At 39.8% G+C, this 17,399-nt stretch overlaps 1 protein-coding gene across 1 annotated transcript; it reads right to left on the reverse strand.

The window, feature by feature from the left end:
• Positions 1–2,925: 2,925 nt before the first annotated feature.
• CHMP5 (charged multivesicular body protein 5) lies at positions 2,926–17,384 on the reverse strand. The gene is made up of 8 exons (XM_059143476.1): positions 17,229–17,384; positions 16,381–16,485; positions 14,971–15,017; positions 12,564–12,657; positions 12,358–12,429; positions 8,346–8,454; positions 5,910–6,022; positions 2,926–3,636 (listed from the first exon to the last, which is right to left on the reverse strand). The coding sequence occupies exons 1-8, from the start codon at positions 17,295–17,297 to the stop codon at positions 3,586–3,588; spliced, it is 660 nt and encodes a 219-aa protein (XP_058999459.1). The 5' UTR covers positions 17,298–17,384; the 3' UTR covers positions 2,926–3,585.
• Between the last annotated feature and the right edge of the window lie 15 nt (positions 17,385–17,399).

The raw sequence follows: 17,399 nt of genomic DNA on the forward strand, positions 1-17,399 counted from the left end.
GCTCAACCTTACAACCCCAAGATCAAGAGTCACATTCTTTACCAACTGAGCCAGCCAGGCACCCCAGAGAATCTTGTTCTACAAAGGCTAAGCAATAAACTATTACAGAGAGGTAGGGGCCAAGTCACAGGAAGCTTTGTGTGTCTTGCTAGAGGTGTCAGGGAACCATTTTTTATGGTTCCCTAGTCACTTTAAGGAGTGACTAGGTCAGATTTGTATTTTAAAAAGATAAATGTAGCTATATGTGATGAATTGACTCAAGGAAGTGAGACTATGCATGAAGAGAAAGCAAGTCATTAATTCCAAAAAAGCAGGGTTTGATGACTAATTGAATGTGTAGTGGAGGCAAAATATAGGCATCAAGGATAACTCAGGAGCTTTCTGTTTTGAATGATGGAGAATAATGGTTCCATTAGCTGAGATAGGGAAAACTGGAGAGGAGGTTCAGGTCTGAGGGAAAAGATAATAGTTGTCTTAGCCATTTGAATGTCATGTGTTTGTTGGCTTCAGAAACCTCCAAATAATTGCTAGGCAAATAGCTGCATGTGAATAGGACCCTGAAACTCAGGGGCAAGATCTGGGATAGAAGTATAGATTTAAAAGTCAGAAGTTAAAAAAAAAAAAAAAGTCAGAAGTTAAAGCCAAGAGAATAGTGAGCTCAGTAAATATCAGTGATCAGAGAAAGTATGGTGGATAAAAGTTAGAATCCTAAAAATAATAATAATAATAATAATAATAATAATAAAATAAAAAGTTAGAATCCTGTGGAACACTAACATTACAGATTTGGGAGAGATGAGGATTTCAGAAAGGAGTCTTAGAGAAAATAGAAGAAAAGGAAAACCAGAGAGTGTTGTAACAAAAACCAAGGCAGTGGAAATCTTGTCAGAATGATTGCTCACAAGTATCCAATGCACTAAAGAGGTCTAGTTGGAGGACTAAATATCATCCATTACAACTGGCAATATATGGCACACTAATAACATTAGCAAGGTAAGAAATAGAGTGGGAATATTTGCTAAGAGTGAATCCCACGATCATAAGCTTAATTTGGATGTCAGATTTTTTTATTTTTTTAAAGATTTTATTTATTTATTTGACAGAGATCACAAGTAGGCAGAGGGGCAGGGAGAGAGAGAGGAAGGGAAGCAGGCCCCCTGCTGAGCAGAGAGGGCTTAACCCACTGAGCCACCCAGGCGCCCCCAGATTTTATTTTTTTTTGAATTAAAAATTTTTTAAAATATTTTATTTATTTGGGACGCCTGGGTGGCTCAGTTGGTTAAGCAGCTGCCTTCGGCTCAGGTCATGATCCCAGTGTCCTGGGATGGAGTCCCACATCCGGCTCCTTGCTTGGCAGGGAGCCTGCTTCTCCCTCTGCCTCTACCCGCCACTCTGTCTGCCTGTGCTCACTCTAGCTCCTCTCTCTCTGACAAATAAATAAATAAAATCTTAAAAATATATATTTTATTTATTTATCTGACAGAGGGAGAGATTATAAGTAGGCAGAGTCAGGCAGAGATTTGGGGAAAGCAGGCTCCCTGCTGAGCAGAGAGCCTGATGTGGGGCTTAATCCCAGGACCCTGAGATCATGACCTCAGCTGAAGGTAGAGGCTTAACCCACTGAGCCACCAAGGCGCCTCTGGATATCAGATTTTAGATAATGGTGGGACATTTAATTAGTAAAGCCCAGGACTGAAAATAAGAATGAAGGAAGAGGTCTAGGCTAGTGACAGTTATTTTGAGTCCTTAGGTACAGGTAATATTTAAAATCTTGGGTGTGATACATTTCAGGGATATATCTTTTGATATATCTCAAATCCAAGATTGAAACTATAGTGGAAGAAATATTTAAAGAGCTGAGTGAGAAACTGTAGAGAAGCCAAGAAAGGTTTCAAGAAGTTAATGATGAACAGCACAATGTTCGATCTGACTGGAAGGTTTCTTGCGAGGGTGAGATTAGTCCCCGCTAATGGATCATTAAAGACCCTGAAATTGGGCAGGAGTTTGCACTGGCTGTAGCACTTCTGGAAACTTCCAAGAAAAGAATGAAGCTCCTATTTTTTTGTTGTTGTTAATAGCCTATATATGAGAATAGCAAGTTGCAAAATACAGTTAACACATGAACAACGTGGGGAATAGGGCACAGCTGAAAATCTGCAAATAACTTTCAACTCCCCCCAAACTTAACTACTAATGGCCTACTGTTGACCAAAAGCCTTACTAATAACATAAGCAACTAACACATATTTTGTATACGTATTATATACTGTATTCTTACAATAAAGTAAGCTACAGAAAAGAATATATTAAGAAAATCACAAAGAAGGGTGCCTGGGCGGCTCAGTGGGTTAAGCCGCTGCCTTCGGCTCAGGTCATGATCTCAGGGTCCTGGGATCGAGTCCCACATCAGGCTCTCTGCTGGGCAGGGAGCCTGCTTCCTCCTCTCTCTCTCTGCCTGCCTCTCTGCCTGCTTGTGATCTCTCTCTGTCAAGTAAATAAATAAAATCTTAAAAAAAAAAAAAAAAAAGGAAAATCACAAAGAAGAGAAAATACACTTACAATCCTGTACTGTAAAAAAATCCATGTAGAAGTGGATTGTGTTTAAACCTGTGTTATTTAAGGGTCAACTGTACTCATGACCATAACCTCAATTATTCCTCATAAAAGCCCTCTGAGGTAAGCATGATTGTACTAATAAGAAAAAAGAAGTTTAACGAAGTGTGTAGGCTGCTTAGAAGTTATTAGATGGTAAATCAGGGCCCAGGCCTGGATTGTTCTTTGTTCCTTCCTCTGATGCTAACACTTAAACTTGATTACTATAGTGGAGTTTTTAGGTGAATCAACATTAAAACTATGAGTTAAGTTAAAACTTAACTATGTTAAGTTTTTTTCTAGAGGTTTTAGGCTGAAGTGATATTATTAAAATTATATCCTTTTGAAAAATATTTATTGAGTATAAATAAATGTCCTATACATTAAATATCAAGAAATAGTCATTATTGATTACAAGTCAGGCTGTAATACTGAGGGAACCACAGAATCAAAATATCCACTCATGATACAGTAGTGATAATTCCATTCCAATATCAGACATAGTAATGAATTACTCACAAGACACAACAAAACCCATCAAAAAAGGCTATCACTTTAACCAACCTATAATACCACAATAGAAAATGGTTTTGAATCATAGTATGAACCATCCTAAGAATCTCATCTTTGTCTTATCAATTTGTAAGGTCAGTTTGAGATTGTGGAGTTACACTATCCCAGGATTTAAAGATTCCCTTTCCTTGGTTTTATTTCAAATTATTATTAATAAATGAAAACAAGTCATACATAGTCACTGATACTTTTAAGTAAGTTAGTCTTTCGTAAGAGAAAGGAAATAAAATTTTAGTATGAAGAAAGCATCCCCCAAACAATGAATCTTTTAACGGAAAAAAATGAAAGAGCAATGTAATTAAACTTTCCTTTGAAGAAAGGAAAGAAACCTAAATCTGTTATGGTAAATTTGGAAAGATAAATATTTCCTAGTCCCACAATATGTGTTTATTTTACACGATGTACTTGAATGATGCAAGTCTATGAAGCAGGGATCTGTGGCAATCCAAATTCATCCACCAGGACTCCATCCTGTGAAAAGAAAGCAATGTTCAGTGCCACTGTTTTTCAACTGATAAAGCAAATGATTATGAATATTTAGTAGTCAAAACTCTTTTCTGAGTGTTTAACCAATGAACACCGAAATACCCCTAAGAAGATGAAAAAGCATTTTCATGAAAGGTAAAGGGGGAAGTATTAAACCAAGGAAAGACTGGACAAACTCAAAATGGGTGGTTGTTTGCAGGGTAAAGGAAGAGTGAGAGAGAAATAGACTTAAGAGTAAACCAAGGTGGGGCACCTAGGTGGCTCAGTTGGTTAAGCACCTGCCTTTGGCTCAGGTCATGATCCCAGGCCCTGCATCGGGCTCCTTGCTCAGCAGCGAGCCTGCTTCTCCCTCTCCCTCTGCCTGCTGTTCCCCTGCTTGTGTTCCCTCACTGTCTCTCCCTCAAATAAATAAAATCTTAAAAAAAAAAAAAAAAAAAAAAAAAGGTAAACCTAGGAAGGGGAAGTAGGGGCTTGGAAGGTCTGGGAGGAAAGGCTGAGGAGTTAGTCCCTGCCTCCAGATTCCCGTTTTCACTCTGATTCCTAAAGTGAACCACTACCTTTTGTAGCTTTCCCAATCTTTAAGGGAGCAATGCCCTAGGACAGGCAGTTACTTCCATATCGTACTTTACTACAAACTTACAGGCAGTGAAACCACTATCAATTAAGAAATCACATCTCAACAGCACATTTAACTCCGGAATCTGTGACAAATAGAAGATGGAAATATAAATGATTGAAAAGGTTGAGTTGTGGTAGGTAGCATTAACAAAAATTATTTCAGATATGTTGAGAAAAAGCAACCTATGCTCCAGGAACCTTGAAATGTCAGAGGCAGGGGTGGGGTGGGGTAGAATGGCTGGTAGAGAAAGGTAAGATTACTCTAGACTCAAGAAGGGAGGAGTACAGCAGGAGAAGATGCACATTTATAAAAATTAGCTAGAAGGGACCTGAGAAACTACCTACTCTCTACCTTTTGCTCTACACATTTCATAGGTGGGAAAACTGATGAGGTTCAGACAGAAAACAAGAATTTCTAATTTGCTCCAAGTCAGGGCTCAGTTGGAGGCTGAGCATTTGACTTCTGGTTTCGGCTCAGGTCATGACATGATCTCAGGGTTGTCCAAGTCTGTGGTGAGGAGTCTGCTTCGGGATTCTCTCTCTTTGCACTGCCCCCACCCCCGCAACCCCGCTTTCTCTTTCAAATAAATAAATAAATAAATAAGTTTATTATATATAAATATATAATATATAGTGAATATATATTTTATATATATATAAAATATTCATATTCATATATATATAATATCCATACAGTGAATATATTCACTGTGTGACTTGAGCACAAAATATATATATATATACAAAATATATATATATATTATAATATATATAATATATTATATATATTTTGTGCTCCAAGTCACACAGTGAATAAAGGCAGAGCTGAGACTGGCTCTCACTCAAGGATTCTGTACACTCAGTGTGCACACTGGGAGATAATACAAACACAGGACAAATGGCAATAGAAAAAAATGACATTTATACCAGGAACTAAGATGGAATGAACAGGATTTCATAAGTAACAAAATTGTATCTGTTTATAATACCATGAAGCTTTGGACAGGGCTTTCAGTTCGCCAAGTCCTTTTAATTATAAGGTCTAACTTGGGTCTATAAAACAGTTATGTGAGATTATTATAATTATCTGCATTTTAGAGATACAAGGAACAGAAGAACTCAAAACAGTGATTTGCCAAGGCCTCACAGTCAGTCAGTCATGGGGCTGAGACTTAAACTCCGGTGTCCTGATTCTTTACCTTGTTAAATAAGAACCTTTCTACATTAAGTTTTATATTTAAATTCTTAAACCTCATATAAATTGAAATTTAAAAATTTCACCCTGCAACTAAGCAGTGTGTATGGAGAACAGACTCTCCTTGCCGTTGCCTAGCATGGTTCATGTGTTAGTGATATTCTTCCAGGAAACACGGTCTAAAACCTATAAATGGAACCCAGTGCAAACTCACAAGAGTAATTATGTTGATTATACAAATTGTTAATGTATAAAAACACTCCCGGGCCTCAGTGACACAATGTACACAGCCGGTCCGCAGTTTAATGCAAAGGGTCCCAAAATGATGACTGAGACAGTCTTTCCTTGTTCTAACTTAAGACTACCTTGCAGATTCCCAGACTGGTGACCAAGTACAAACCCTTTACCTTTTTGCAGAGCTAACGGAAAGAGAAAAAGCTTTCACCTTATTCTTTGTGTCAGTGGGAACGCCTTCTGGAATTGCAGGTGCAGAAGCTGCTTCATCCAAGTAAGAGCTGTCTTCATCGGCCAGAAGCTCATCACCCAGGGCATCCAACTCTGAGATTGAAATAGTCAATATTTCAGTAAAATTTATACAAGAAAACTGGCAGCGAATGTTAAGAAAGTTAGCCAAATTATTTGCTATAAGATAAAAATTTCAAAACAAAGGGAAAAGGATTATTAATTTCTATTTTCAAAATAAAAGATGACTGGGGTGCCTGGGTGGCTTAGTGGGTTAAAGCCTCTGCCTTTGGCTCAAGTCATGATCCCAGGGTCCTGGGATAGAGCCTGGCATCCAGCTCTCTGCTCAGCGGGGAGCCTGCTTCCCTTCCTTTCTTTCTGCCTACCTCTCTGCCTGCTTATGATCTCTGTCAAATAAATAAATAAAATCTTTAAAAAATAATAATAAAAATAAATAAATAAAAAATAAAAGATGACCATTATAAGAAACTTTCAAGGGAACTGATATGGTAAAATCTATGAGAAACAAAAATCAAAATAAAACAAACAAAACAACCATTCCCCACAGGTTTAAAGGTCCTAGTCTTCATGAGAAGATTCTATAGCTATCACTTGGCCAAATCAAATTAGAACATCTGGACAACAACAAATATATAAAATTCTCTCTCATTTATCAATGAACTTGAAGGAGGCAGTGAAAGGAAGCAAGAGATTGTTGTCTACTGATAACCATCATATGAAATCAGGCTTTAAAAACACGTCTACAGTAGGGGCGCCTGGGTGGCTCTGCCTTAGGCTCGGGTCATGATCCCGGGGTCCTGGGATTGAGCCCCATATCAGGCTCTCTGCTCAGCAGGGAGCCCGCTTCCTTGGCAACCCGCACCCCGCCACCCCCCCATCTCTCTGCCTACTGTGATCTCTGTGTGTCAAATGAATAAATAAAATCTTAAAAAAAAAAAAGAAAAGAAAAACACGTCTATAGTAAAGTGAGTTGGAAGTGACCAAGAGGAATGACAATACCAGACAGAGATTCATCAGGGCAAACTCAGGATGGAAAATAAAGAAATCAATGGGGAAAAAAAATACTGCAAAAACAGAATTGGGGAAGAGAAGGAATGGGGTGGGTGAACAAGGGGGGAGAGAGAGAGGAGGAGGAGGAAGAAGAAGAAAGGAAGAAGAAGGAGGAGGAGGAGGAGAACAACTGAGACACGGCAATCCTGTGACAGAAAATCAGTGTGAGGTGCTTTTGCCATCTACCTAGTTACTCATGCTGACACTGACATACATCCTTGACCTCCCCCTCCTTTCATATTCACTTTTCTGTTTCTGCTATTACCAACTTAGTCTTAACCACTATCATTTTTTCAGATTTTTAGTTACTTTTTAAATTCCAGTATAATTAACTGTTATATTACTTTCAGGTATACAATATAGTGATTCAACAATTCTACACATTACTCAGTGTAGTACTCAGTGCTCATCACGGGTAAGTGTACTCTTAATCCCCTTCACCTATTTCTCCTATCCCCCCACCCACCCCTCTAGCACTTTGTTCTCTATAGTTAAAAGTCTGTTTCTTTGTTTCTTAAATTCCACATATAAGTGAAATTGTATATGTCTTTCTCTGTTGGACTTACTTCACTTATTTTCACTTACTTGGGCTGTTTCCATGTCTTGGCTATTAAAAATAATGCTGCTGTAGACATAGGGGTGTATGGATTTTTCCAAATCAGTGTTTTTGTTTTCTCCGGGTAAAGATTCCTCTCCCTGAGGCCACTCAACATCGCCTCCCATTTTTTTCCTGCTAATCCCTACTCATCCTCAGGACCATGCCTGTCTCCACTTCCAATCAGGTTAAATTCCCCAGCTATGTGCTCCACAGTACCCCATAATTCTCCTTCCCAACAGTTTGTGTTCTTGCTATGAATTACTTGAAACAAGCAGTTTCTTACCCTTGGCTAGAGAAGCTTCATGAATGCAGGGATCGTATCCGCTTTCTTCAACGTTAACCCCCTAGCACCTAACATAGTAACTAGCATTCGGTAGATGCACACTAAGTATTTGCCTGTGGCTATTTCTTGATCTGCTTTGCTGTTCTAAGGGAGAGGACTCTAATAAGAGGGAGAATAAAATCCAAAGAAAAATGGCAGGGAAAGGCAGTATTTAGATATCAAGAACCAGGTCAGCAGAGACCTTTGCCCCACCCTACTTCTGTAGCTTTTTCTTCCTGGAGTTGTTGGTGAGTCACGCAAATCTGACAGGCCTGCCTCCCAAGCTCTTTGCCCAGAGACTGTGCCATAAACTAACTCTCACAGAACCATCACAGGAATTTTCTCTAGCATTTGGGAAAAGGTCCCAGGAAGTCATTCCTTTCAGACTCTGAAACGTTTCCCCCCTAATTGCTTTTCCCACAACATACCTGCTTCCAGGTCATCTTCATCTAATTCTGGGGTGCCATAACTACGGCTCAGCGCTTCTTGGATTTCATTGGCATCTTCCATCATGTCTTCTAGCTGGTCTTGTAAATCCTTATAGAAATACATATGACAACTTTCATTTCTTTTTTTTTTTAAAGATTTTATTTATTTATTTAAGAGAGAGAAAGCACAGAGGGAGAGTGAGAGGGAGAAGCAGACTCCCTGCTCAGCAGGGAACCCGATGTGGGGCTCAATCCCAGGACCCTGGGACCATGAACTGAGCGGAAAGCAGCCGCTTAACTGACTGAGCCACCCAGGCGCCCCCTTCTGTTCATTTCTTACTATTTTCCTCTAACTATCCCTCTACCCTATTCTTTCCTCTGAATCTTAGAAACAATTTTTAAAAAGATAATGTGCATAAAATGCTGAGTACATATCAGTTCTTAATAATTATTACTTCCCTTCCCTTACTCCAGTCCTTACCTACTGATTCTTTTTAGTCAACAATGGAGCACGTGTTCCTCTAAAGGATGGGTCTCAGTAACTCCTGAAAGTCCTTTCCAATTAAAAGTACATGAGAGCTTAATAAAAGCTCTATATAAAAAATCATAAAACTGAAGATTCCCCTAAAAATAACTGTGAATGCCAATAATCCACATAAACCTTTTAAAAAATTTTTTATTTATTTATTTGACACAGAGAGAGAAATCACAAGTAGGCAGAGAGGCAGGCAGAGAGAGGGGGGGAAGCAGGCTCCCCGCCAAGTAGAGAACCCGATGCAGGGCTTGATCCCAGGACCCTGAGACCACAATCTGAGCTGAAGGCAGAGGCTTAACCCACTGAGCCACCGAGGCACCCCTTTTTGCTAATAATCCTCCTTTTTTGGTAATAAAAATGTAAACTCAATAAAAAAGAAAAAGAATTAAATTGGGGGACCTGGCTGGCTCAAAGAGCATGTGGTTCTTTGATCTTGGGATTTTGGGTCTGAACACCACTCAGGTGTCTGAACACCAACCTAGGTATAGAGATGAGTACAAAAACATAAATAAACTTAAGAAAAATAATTAAATTGGTGCTCTTGTATTTGAATTTAAGGTGCCTCATGGAAATCCAAAGTCCTATTGCAAGAACAGATGCGTATCAGCACTTTGTCATTACAGAAAGTTTACCTAGAACGTTAACTCCAGCAACATCTACACTATCAACATGTTTCCAGTTTATGGAGAAAAGAAGGTAATAGAAACAAGCAAATTCATCTCAAGTCAGCTAAAGACTGACTACACTGTACAGGGGAAAAATACAGTAGTGGAAACAACTGGGTGGTACTAAAAGTTCTACTAAGCCTGGGCCCACCCTGGTTGGAGAAACAGAAATGGAATCAGGACAGGCTTGATATCAGAAACCAGGCTGGTGAAAATATCTGACTGAGAGCCTAAGTCATCTGTGAATGATCTACCCATGATTAATTGGAAGACTACAAGGCCAAAAATAATGTAAAGTCAGTCAGAGAAGTGCAACAACATAACATAGGGCAGCTAATATAATGGCTAGGAGCACAGACTCTGGAATCAGTCATATAAAAGCTCAAATTTTGCCTTACTTAATGAGAAATAAAGCCTAAGCCACAGTTTTCTCATCTGTAAAATGAGATTACTAATAGGCCTATGTCAGAGGGTTCTATAAGGCTTTACTGCAGTAAATGTAAAACATAAGCACTTAATACTACATATCTTCCATTGTATTAAAGATATGCAGAGAGGAGCGCCTGGGTGGCTCAGTTGATTAAGCATCTGCCTTCAGCTCAGGTCATGATCCTGGGGTCAGTCCTGGGATTGAGCCCCATGTAGGGCTCCCTGCTCAGCAGGGAGTCTGCTTCTCCCTCTCTCTCTGCAGTTCCCCCTCTGCTTGTGCTCTTTCATGCTCTCTTGCTCACGCTCTCTCTCTCTCAAATAAATAAATAAACAAAATCTTAAAAAAAAAAAAAAAGGATATGCAGCGTAATAATGTGCTTGTCATAAACTTAAATTCCCACAGAAAGGGAACAGACTAGTGTTGATAATGCAGAAGTCCAAATAGGCACCCTTTATCCGAATATTTAGAGCAATGCAAAACATCTGAGAACTCCTCCTTGCCCCCAAATTGGAGGTTTGTTTTTTCCATTTAAAGAAGACAAGACAGAAAATAAAATGAAAAACCCTTAAGAAAAAGAAAACAATATGCTTTTCTGTGTTTTCAAGTGCCAAACTACCACACTGTACGCATGTGACATTCTGCTGTATAGAGAAGCACCGGCTGAAACAAAACCACACAAAAGTGAAAACACAGAGTAAGCTAATCAAGTCAGTTTCTGCACGCTATCACACATCAGAACAAGTATCCTTGTGGACATGATTCCTCACAACAGACTCTGTGAAAGACCCCACACACACACACACACATACACTTATCACACAAAGAATTAACAGGCAGTATTAGATAAGTAACATAAAAGTAGTATGAACAAACACAAGCAACAGACTTGATGTGCAGAAACTGAAAAACAGGGAGGCTAGAAACAGAGAACACGGGCAAAACCCAAAAACATGAGAATTATAAAATAATGAAAATGTTTTATAAAGTATTTTAGGAAAACAAATGAAATTCAAAAGGGATAGCCCATCCGACGACACACAAAGACAGACACACAGGCCAAAAGGGAGAGAGAAAGGAGCTCTCTACCTGCCATACGGGCAAATCTACGAGGAGACAGGAAAAGGATAATTAGATAGAGAACCAGACAGACAACTACAGATAAAAGATGGAGAGACGTTCAAAAATCCCAGAAAGACCACAATTTCTATCTTGCTGACATTAAATAGCTCTAATTAAAACATAAGGAACCGTATAAACAGAAAACAAAATTCAGTTTCATTATATTATTAAATAGTATTGTACAAATAAGACAAATGTACTTGTACACCAAGTACACCAAATGTACTTGGAACATGTCACTGAGCTAACTCCGTGTAAGCAGAGACTTGTGGAGGATTAGAGAAAGACAGCCATGGGCAGTCCAAGGCAGGGTGCTTGAAAAAAGTAAGACGGGAGGAATGCCCTCACTTCTAGATCTGCACTCTCGGAGACTACCTCTTCAGAGGCAGTAAAATGCCAGGAAGATAGTAAATAACCAACAAATACAACTTGAATCAGGTAGGAATGCTTTAGCTCCTTTAATAGTCTCTTTTTCATTTGTTCATCATCCATCAAAAACTTTCTGAGCACCAGCTATGGCCAGGCATTGTTCAAGGCATGACAGTGAACAAAATCAAGTCCCTGCCGTCATAAAAAGAGACACTCTACCAGAGTAGGGTGGTAAAGTAAAGATCACTACCATTCTGGCAGAAAGGCCTCTTCCCTCTGATCGGTCCCGCTCACTCCCTCTGCTATCCCTGCCTGCCATCTAGGCTGTCCACCTGACAGAGGTGAGGAGCTAAGTGCACTGGGCTCATCTCCCAGGTAAAGCATGATCTAAAAAGACATGTTAATTTTAAGAACATAATGGCATTATTATTAAATATCTAAAGAGAATTACTAGAAAAGGGAACTAGCTCTGCTCCAGGAACTGTGTCAAACACCTGACATATACATCTTCAATTTAATACATGTGACAATCCTGGGGGATGGGCAGCAACATCACTACTTTACAACTGAGGAAACAGACTCAAAATCATTAAGTGAATTAGAAGTAATGGGAAACTGGTAGTTTATTTACTGAGTGTCTATTATTTGCCAGGTATTGTGTGCATAGACACACCAGCTCATTTATTTCATTCTCATAATAACCATATGTGGCATTAGGATCCTTGTGTTAACAAGGAAACAGAGACATTTGGTACCCTTTCCCAAAGTTACTCTATTAGTAAATGGCAAGCCCAAGATTCAAATAGTCTTCTGTGTTATTTACATCACATACACATTCATTTAGACTCTTTCCAAACTCGTGTACATTCTTGCAGAAACCAGTATATAACTCACCTCAATCTGGTCGATTTTCACTTGCTTGTATGCTTTCTTCATTTCCTTTACTCCCAGTTTCATAGCATCAACCTAAAAAAAGATAAAAAAGAATACAATGTCTTCAGAAGCCATGTGCGTGAAATTGTTTTTTAAATACTGTGGGAAAAAAAACAAAAGAGTAAGAAAATAAAATAAAATCATGGGAAAAAATGATATGGAAATACCGTGGTCTTGGTGTCCTTCAATGACTGGATGGTGTAATTGGCTTGTTCCATGTTAAATGACTGTTGGGCAAGATTGTCCCGCTGCTGCTCATACCTTTTTAGAATCAATTAGAATGGTAAATGTAAGAAAGATAGAAATCCTCAGGAAGAAAGTATCTCTAACACTAAATAGGAATTTTCTTTAAAAAAAAACTTTAAAAAGTTAAATATACAGAAAAACTAGAAAAAACAATGCAATCACTCTAACACAAATATCATTTGATGTACCCTGGCAGTCTTTTGTCTTTGTATCTTAATTATGAGACTATTTTCCACTTAATATTATAGCCTTTGCTGTTATCTATGTTACTATATAACTTCATTGTGTCTTAATGATGTTTCAAGTGATTTCCTATGATCAATCCGCAAAAGTGGAATTCTTGGGGCACAGGGTAAGATGATTTTTGTTTTATTTTTTATTTTTTTTAAAAGATGTTATTTATTTATTTGACAGAGAGATCACAAGTAGGCAGAGAGGCATGCAGAGAGAGAGGAGGAAGCAGGCTCCCTGCTGAGCAAAGAGCCCGATGCAAGGCTCGATCCCAGAACCCTGAGATCATGACCTGAGCTGAAGGCAGAGGCTTTAACCCACTGAGCCACCCAGGTGCCTCAAAATGTTTTTTTAAAAATAGTTTTAGGGGTGCCTGGGTGGCTCAGTGGGTTAAAGCCTCTGCCTTCGGCTCAGGTCATGATCCTGGGGTCCTGGGATCGAGCCCCACGTTGGGCTCTCTGCTTAGCAGGAAGCCTGGTTCCTCCCCACCCCCACCCCCGCCTGCCTCTCTGCCTGCTTGTGATCTCTGTCAAATAAATAAATAAACTCTTTAAAAATAAAATAAAATAAAGTTTTATATCAAAGTATGATATTACTCAAAAGATTATGTCAGTATGGTCTTTATATAATATTTGGAAACCATCTAACTATCCAACCAGAAGAAAATTGGTCAATTCACAGTGCAGGCAAATGGTAGTAGAACTATCACCACCCCATTAAAGCTTCCAAAGAATGTATAAAAGGAGAGAAATGCTCACGATATAATGTGAAGTGGAAAGGGACAACCTATATTTACACAGTACAATTTTTCTTCAAAAAAGCTATATGCACAGATTCCACGCATGCACAAGCTGAGAAAAGAAACTAAGAAATGGTTATTTCTGGTAGTAGGAATCTAGGTAAATGTTCTTTTCTTCTGTTCATGTTTATGTATTTTCCAAGCATCTATGATGAATATACATTCCTTTTGTTAAAAAAAGTTACTTAAATATTGCAGTGCCACCTACTATGAAGAACAGTTTTACCATACTCTCACCATTATCAATTTCTTTTTCCAATTTTGTCTAATTTAGAAGGAGGAAGGTGGTTATCTGATAAAAACCCATTTTAAAAATAAAAATAGGGGCGCCTGGGTGGCTCAGTGGGTTAAGCCGCTGCCTTCGGCTCAGGTCATGATCTCAGGGTCCTGGGATCGAGTCCCGCATCGGGCTCTCTGCTCAGCAGGGAGCCTGCTTCCCTCTCTCTCTCTCTGCCTGCCTCTCCATCTACTTGTGATTTCTCTCTGTCAAATAAATAAATGGAATCTTTAAAATATATATATATATAAATAAATAAATAAAAATAAAAATAGGGGCATCTGGGTGGCTCAGTGGGTTAAAGCCTCTGCCTTTGGCTTGGGTCATGATCCCAGGGTCCTGGGATTGAGTCCCACATCAGGCTCTCTGCTCAGCAGGGAGCCTGATTCCCACCCCACCTCTGCCTGCCTCTCTGCCTATTCCTGATCTCTGGCTGTCAAATAAATAAAATCCTAAAATAAAATATAAATAAAAATAGAGATATCAACAACCTTTCTGGCTCCTTAAAAGCTGCTTACATCTGACCCCTGCAAACCTGCAGAAGGTCTCATCAGCTTACAGGGGTAAGCACCAAAGATGCGACTTGACTTCTGCTCAAACACTGAGACATAGTCACCTAAAATAAATTAAGGACCCTTAAATCTATTCTGGTTGGGAGGGAACAAGTATTCAGGATTCTCAATTTTACAGACAAACAAAAAGGTTATTGTAATTAAATAAATAATGGAAGAACCCTATAGATCTGGGCGGTTTAATACAGAAGCCACTAGCCACATATGGCTACTTAAAGTATTTATTAAACACTTTTCAAGTGCTCAAGTGTCCACTGTTAGATGGACAGTGCTGCAACAAATAGTGCTGAACATGCAGGGGGAGAAAAACCCAGCTCACCAGATATATATATGAAATTTGCAACTAAATCAAGAATGCTTATAAAATAGTATGAAAAACTGAGGAATAAAAGACCATTTCCCTTTTAGTTAAACCTGCTGGAGGAAAGGACGTCACACTTATAACTTACATCCGCTTTTGCTTTAAAACCCTCAAGGCTTTCTGTTTGACCATATTCTGGGGAGAAAAACAGATTTTAATTAAAAGAAGTAGAAAACACACATATAGAAAAGAAATATCCCATATCCTTGGACTTACATATCTACTTTCTTCTTCAAAGTTGTAGACAGAATAGCTCCTGGACTCTTCTTCACCTCCCAAGCACAATCTTTAAGCCTCAGCTCGTCTTTGTCTTTGGATCCTACATCTCAGGGTACCGAACTGCACTCCCTTTAGTGCATAGTTGCTCCATGGTGACCCCTAATACTGCCTATTTGTACACCCACTTGCCTAAGGGAGATTCTCAACTTGGACATCTTGCTATCCACTCAAACACAACATGCCCCAAATCCTCAACTTGCTCTCACCAATATTAACAATGGTCCCACCAATCTTTCCCTTTTCTAGATTAAGAAGCTTTATATCAACCTTGTATTTCCTCTGTCTCTTCATGTAGCATTCTTGTTACTGATTTTCAGAACTCAATTGCAAACTGATTTTCTTGTCATTTTCCTGACTGCCACCATGGTTTAGGCTTTCATCTCAAGTCTAGATGAGCTTTCCTGCCTCTGGTCACTCTTCATTCTATCCAACTAAGATGGCTGAAAAAGCCTCTTGTCACTTCCCTTCCTATACTGTTTTATAAATCATTATTTGTCTCCTCCAGTGAAGAAGGAAAAGCAGGTATTATTTCACAAATGATAATAATATCAAGCACTTATTATTTATGAATGTTTCTATGTACCAGACACAGTGCTAGGTGGGTCACATGATTTACCTCATTTAATCTTCACATTATAAAGTAGGTGTTATCCCAATTTTACAGATCGGGAAATTGAGGTTCAATGACACTAAGTAACCTAGCTCAAATAGTTAATAAGTTACAGAGATGGGGAAAAAAAAGAAAGTAGTTATGTATCCATAGTCCATGCACTTAAGTATGGTAATCTCTGTTCCTACCTAATACAAGAGGAAAATAAGGTATTAAGTGATTTATGATGGCTACAGCTAGTAGACAGTGATGATATTAATAAAACACTGATCTCCAGAAGCCTAGTTCAGCAATTTTCCCAGCACGCCATTCCTTAACCAGCCTATTATACCCACCTAACCCGAGCAGCCTGGCAAACACACTGTTCTGAGATTGCTACCTTCTCCAAAGAATGTATTCATTCCCTGTACATGCTTCTGGACCAACTGTTAGAAAATTCTCTCCACCAGACTAAACCCCAGTCTTCCTCTCATATCAAGATGCAAACCCTCCTCCTTGAAGGATACACCTTCACATGTTTTCTCCTTAGCAGACTACTAGTGGGCCTTACTTTCAGAGGTGCTCAAATTAGACTACTGCAGCAACTTCTGCAGCTGCCGCCTACCTTACCTTGGCAGGACCCTCTCTCATCTTCTTGATCTGATCCTTATACTTCACAAGCTCAGCATCCAGTCGAGAAATCTTCTTGTCAATGGATTCTGCCCTGCTGTCCACCTTGAGGAAACAGAAGTAGTTAGGACAATACACTTAGATGAGAAGGGGCAGGAGAGGAAAGAAGGATGGGAAGGTGGTTCCCAACCAGGGGGAGATTACTAGTCAGAAACACAGAGAGGCTTTATAAACTATACTCCACTCCTCAGATGCTCATATTCTAGGGCCCCTTTCAAGTGTGCTTGAGCAGAAAAGAATTCAGGAACCACTGGGCTGAGGTGCTATTCTTCTACAGTCAGAGACTAGTCAGGCTGGGGACTCAACCAGGTGTGTGAAATGGACTAGGGCTGTAAATCTACTGCTGTTCGCTTAAATAAAGAGTGGTGGCTTAATGTGAGGGGCCAGAGTCCTGAATTTCCTGTTATTGAGATCCAGGATTGGAGTACTTATACGTTGACCTAGGATATCAAGTTGAGGATCTGGGCGAGGGATGAAGGACAAAAGGGGGGAAAGGGTCGGGCTGAACGAAATGGAAACGATGTGGGCCTATGGCTGGTTGGGGCAGGAGGAAAAAGCGAGTAAACACGGCAGCGGGCCTCAGAGGGGTTTGGTTGCAAGCAGGGTTAGGGGGTTCCTGGTTTGTGGCGTCAGGAATGACCTGGGTAACAGGAACGAAGATAAGGTGGAGAGGCCCGAGGTGTCCGGAACCGAGAATGGAATGGACGAGTGGGAGCCTGGAACCAAGGGTGGGCGGGGTCGGGAGTGTCAGAGTCCCTGGGTCTAGTTATGGGTGGTCAAGTGCCCACCGTGCCAATGCAGTCAGTCAGGCTGGGCGGCGGAGCCTTGGGTTTCGCTTTTCCGAAGAATCGGTTCATCTCCGGCAGCCACGAAGAAAACCTAAACACTGAAGCAAACTAGAAACGGAAGCAGAGTCACCTCCGCCTCCTCCTTGACTTCCGGCCCCCCCTGCGCAAGCG

Source organism: Mustela lutreola, chromosome 12 (genome assembly GCF_030435805.1).
Source record: "Mustela lutreola isolate mMusLut2 chromosome 12, mMusLut2.pri, whole genome shotgun sequence".
Lineage (NCBI taxonomy): Eukaryota > Metazoa > Chordata > Mammalia > Carnivora > Mustelidae > Mustela > Mustela lutreola.

Excerpts from the sequence above, each read along its gene's own strand:
- CHMP5 (XM_059143476.1), bottom strand. The coding sequence starts at position 17,297 with ATGAACCGATTCTTCGGAAAAGCGAAACCCAAGGCTCCGCCGCCCAGC. Across the intron at positions 15,018-16,380 it reads TGAGAGAGGGTCCTGCCAAG|AATATGGTCAAACAGAAAGC; the intron begins GTAAGGTAGGCG and ends TTTTCTCCCCAG. Across the intron at positions 6,023-8,345 it reads TGAAGATGACCTGGAAGCAG|AGTTGGATGCCCTGGGTGAT; the intron begins GTATGTTGTGGG and ends TTTCAATCTCAG.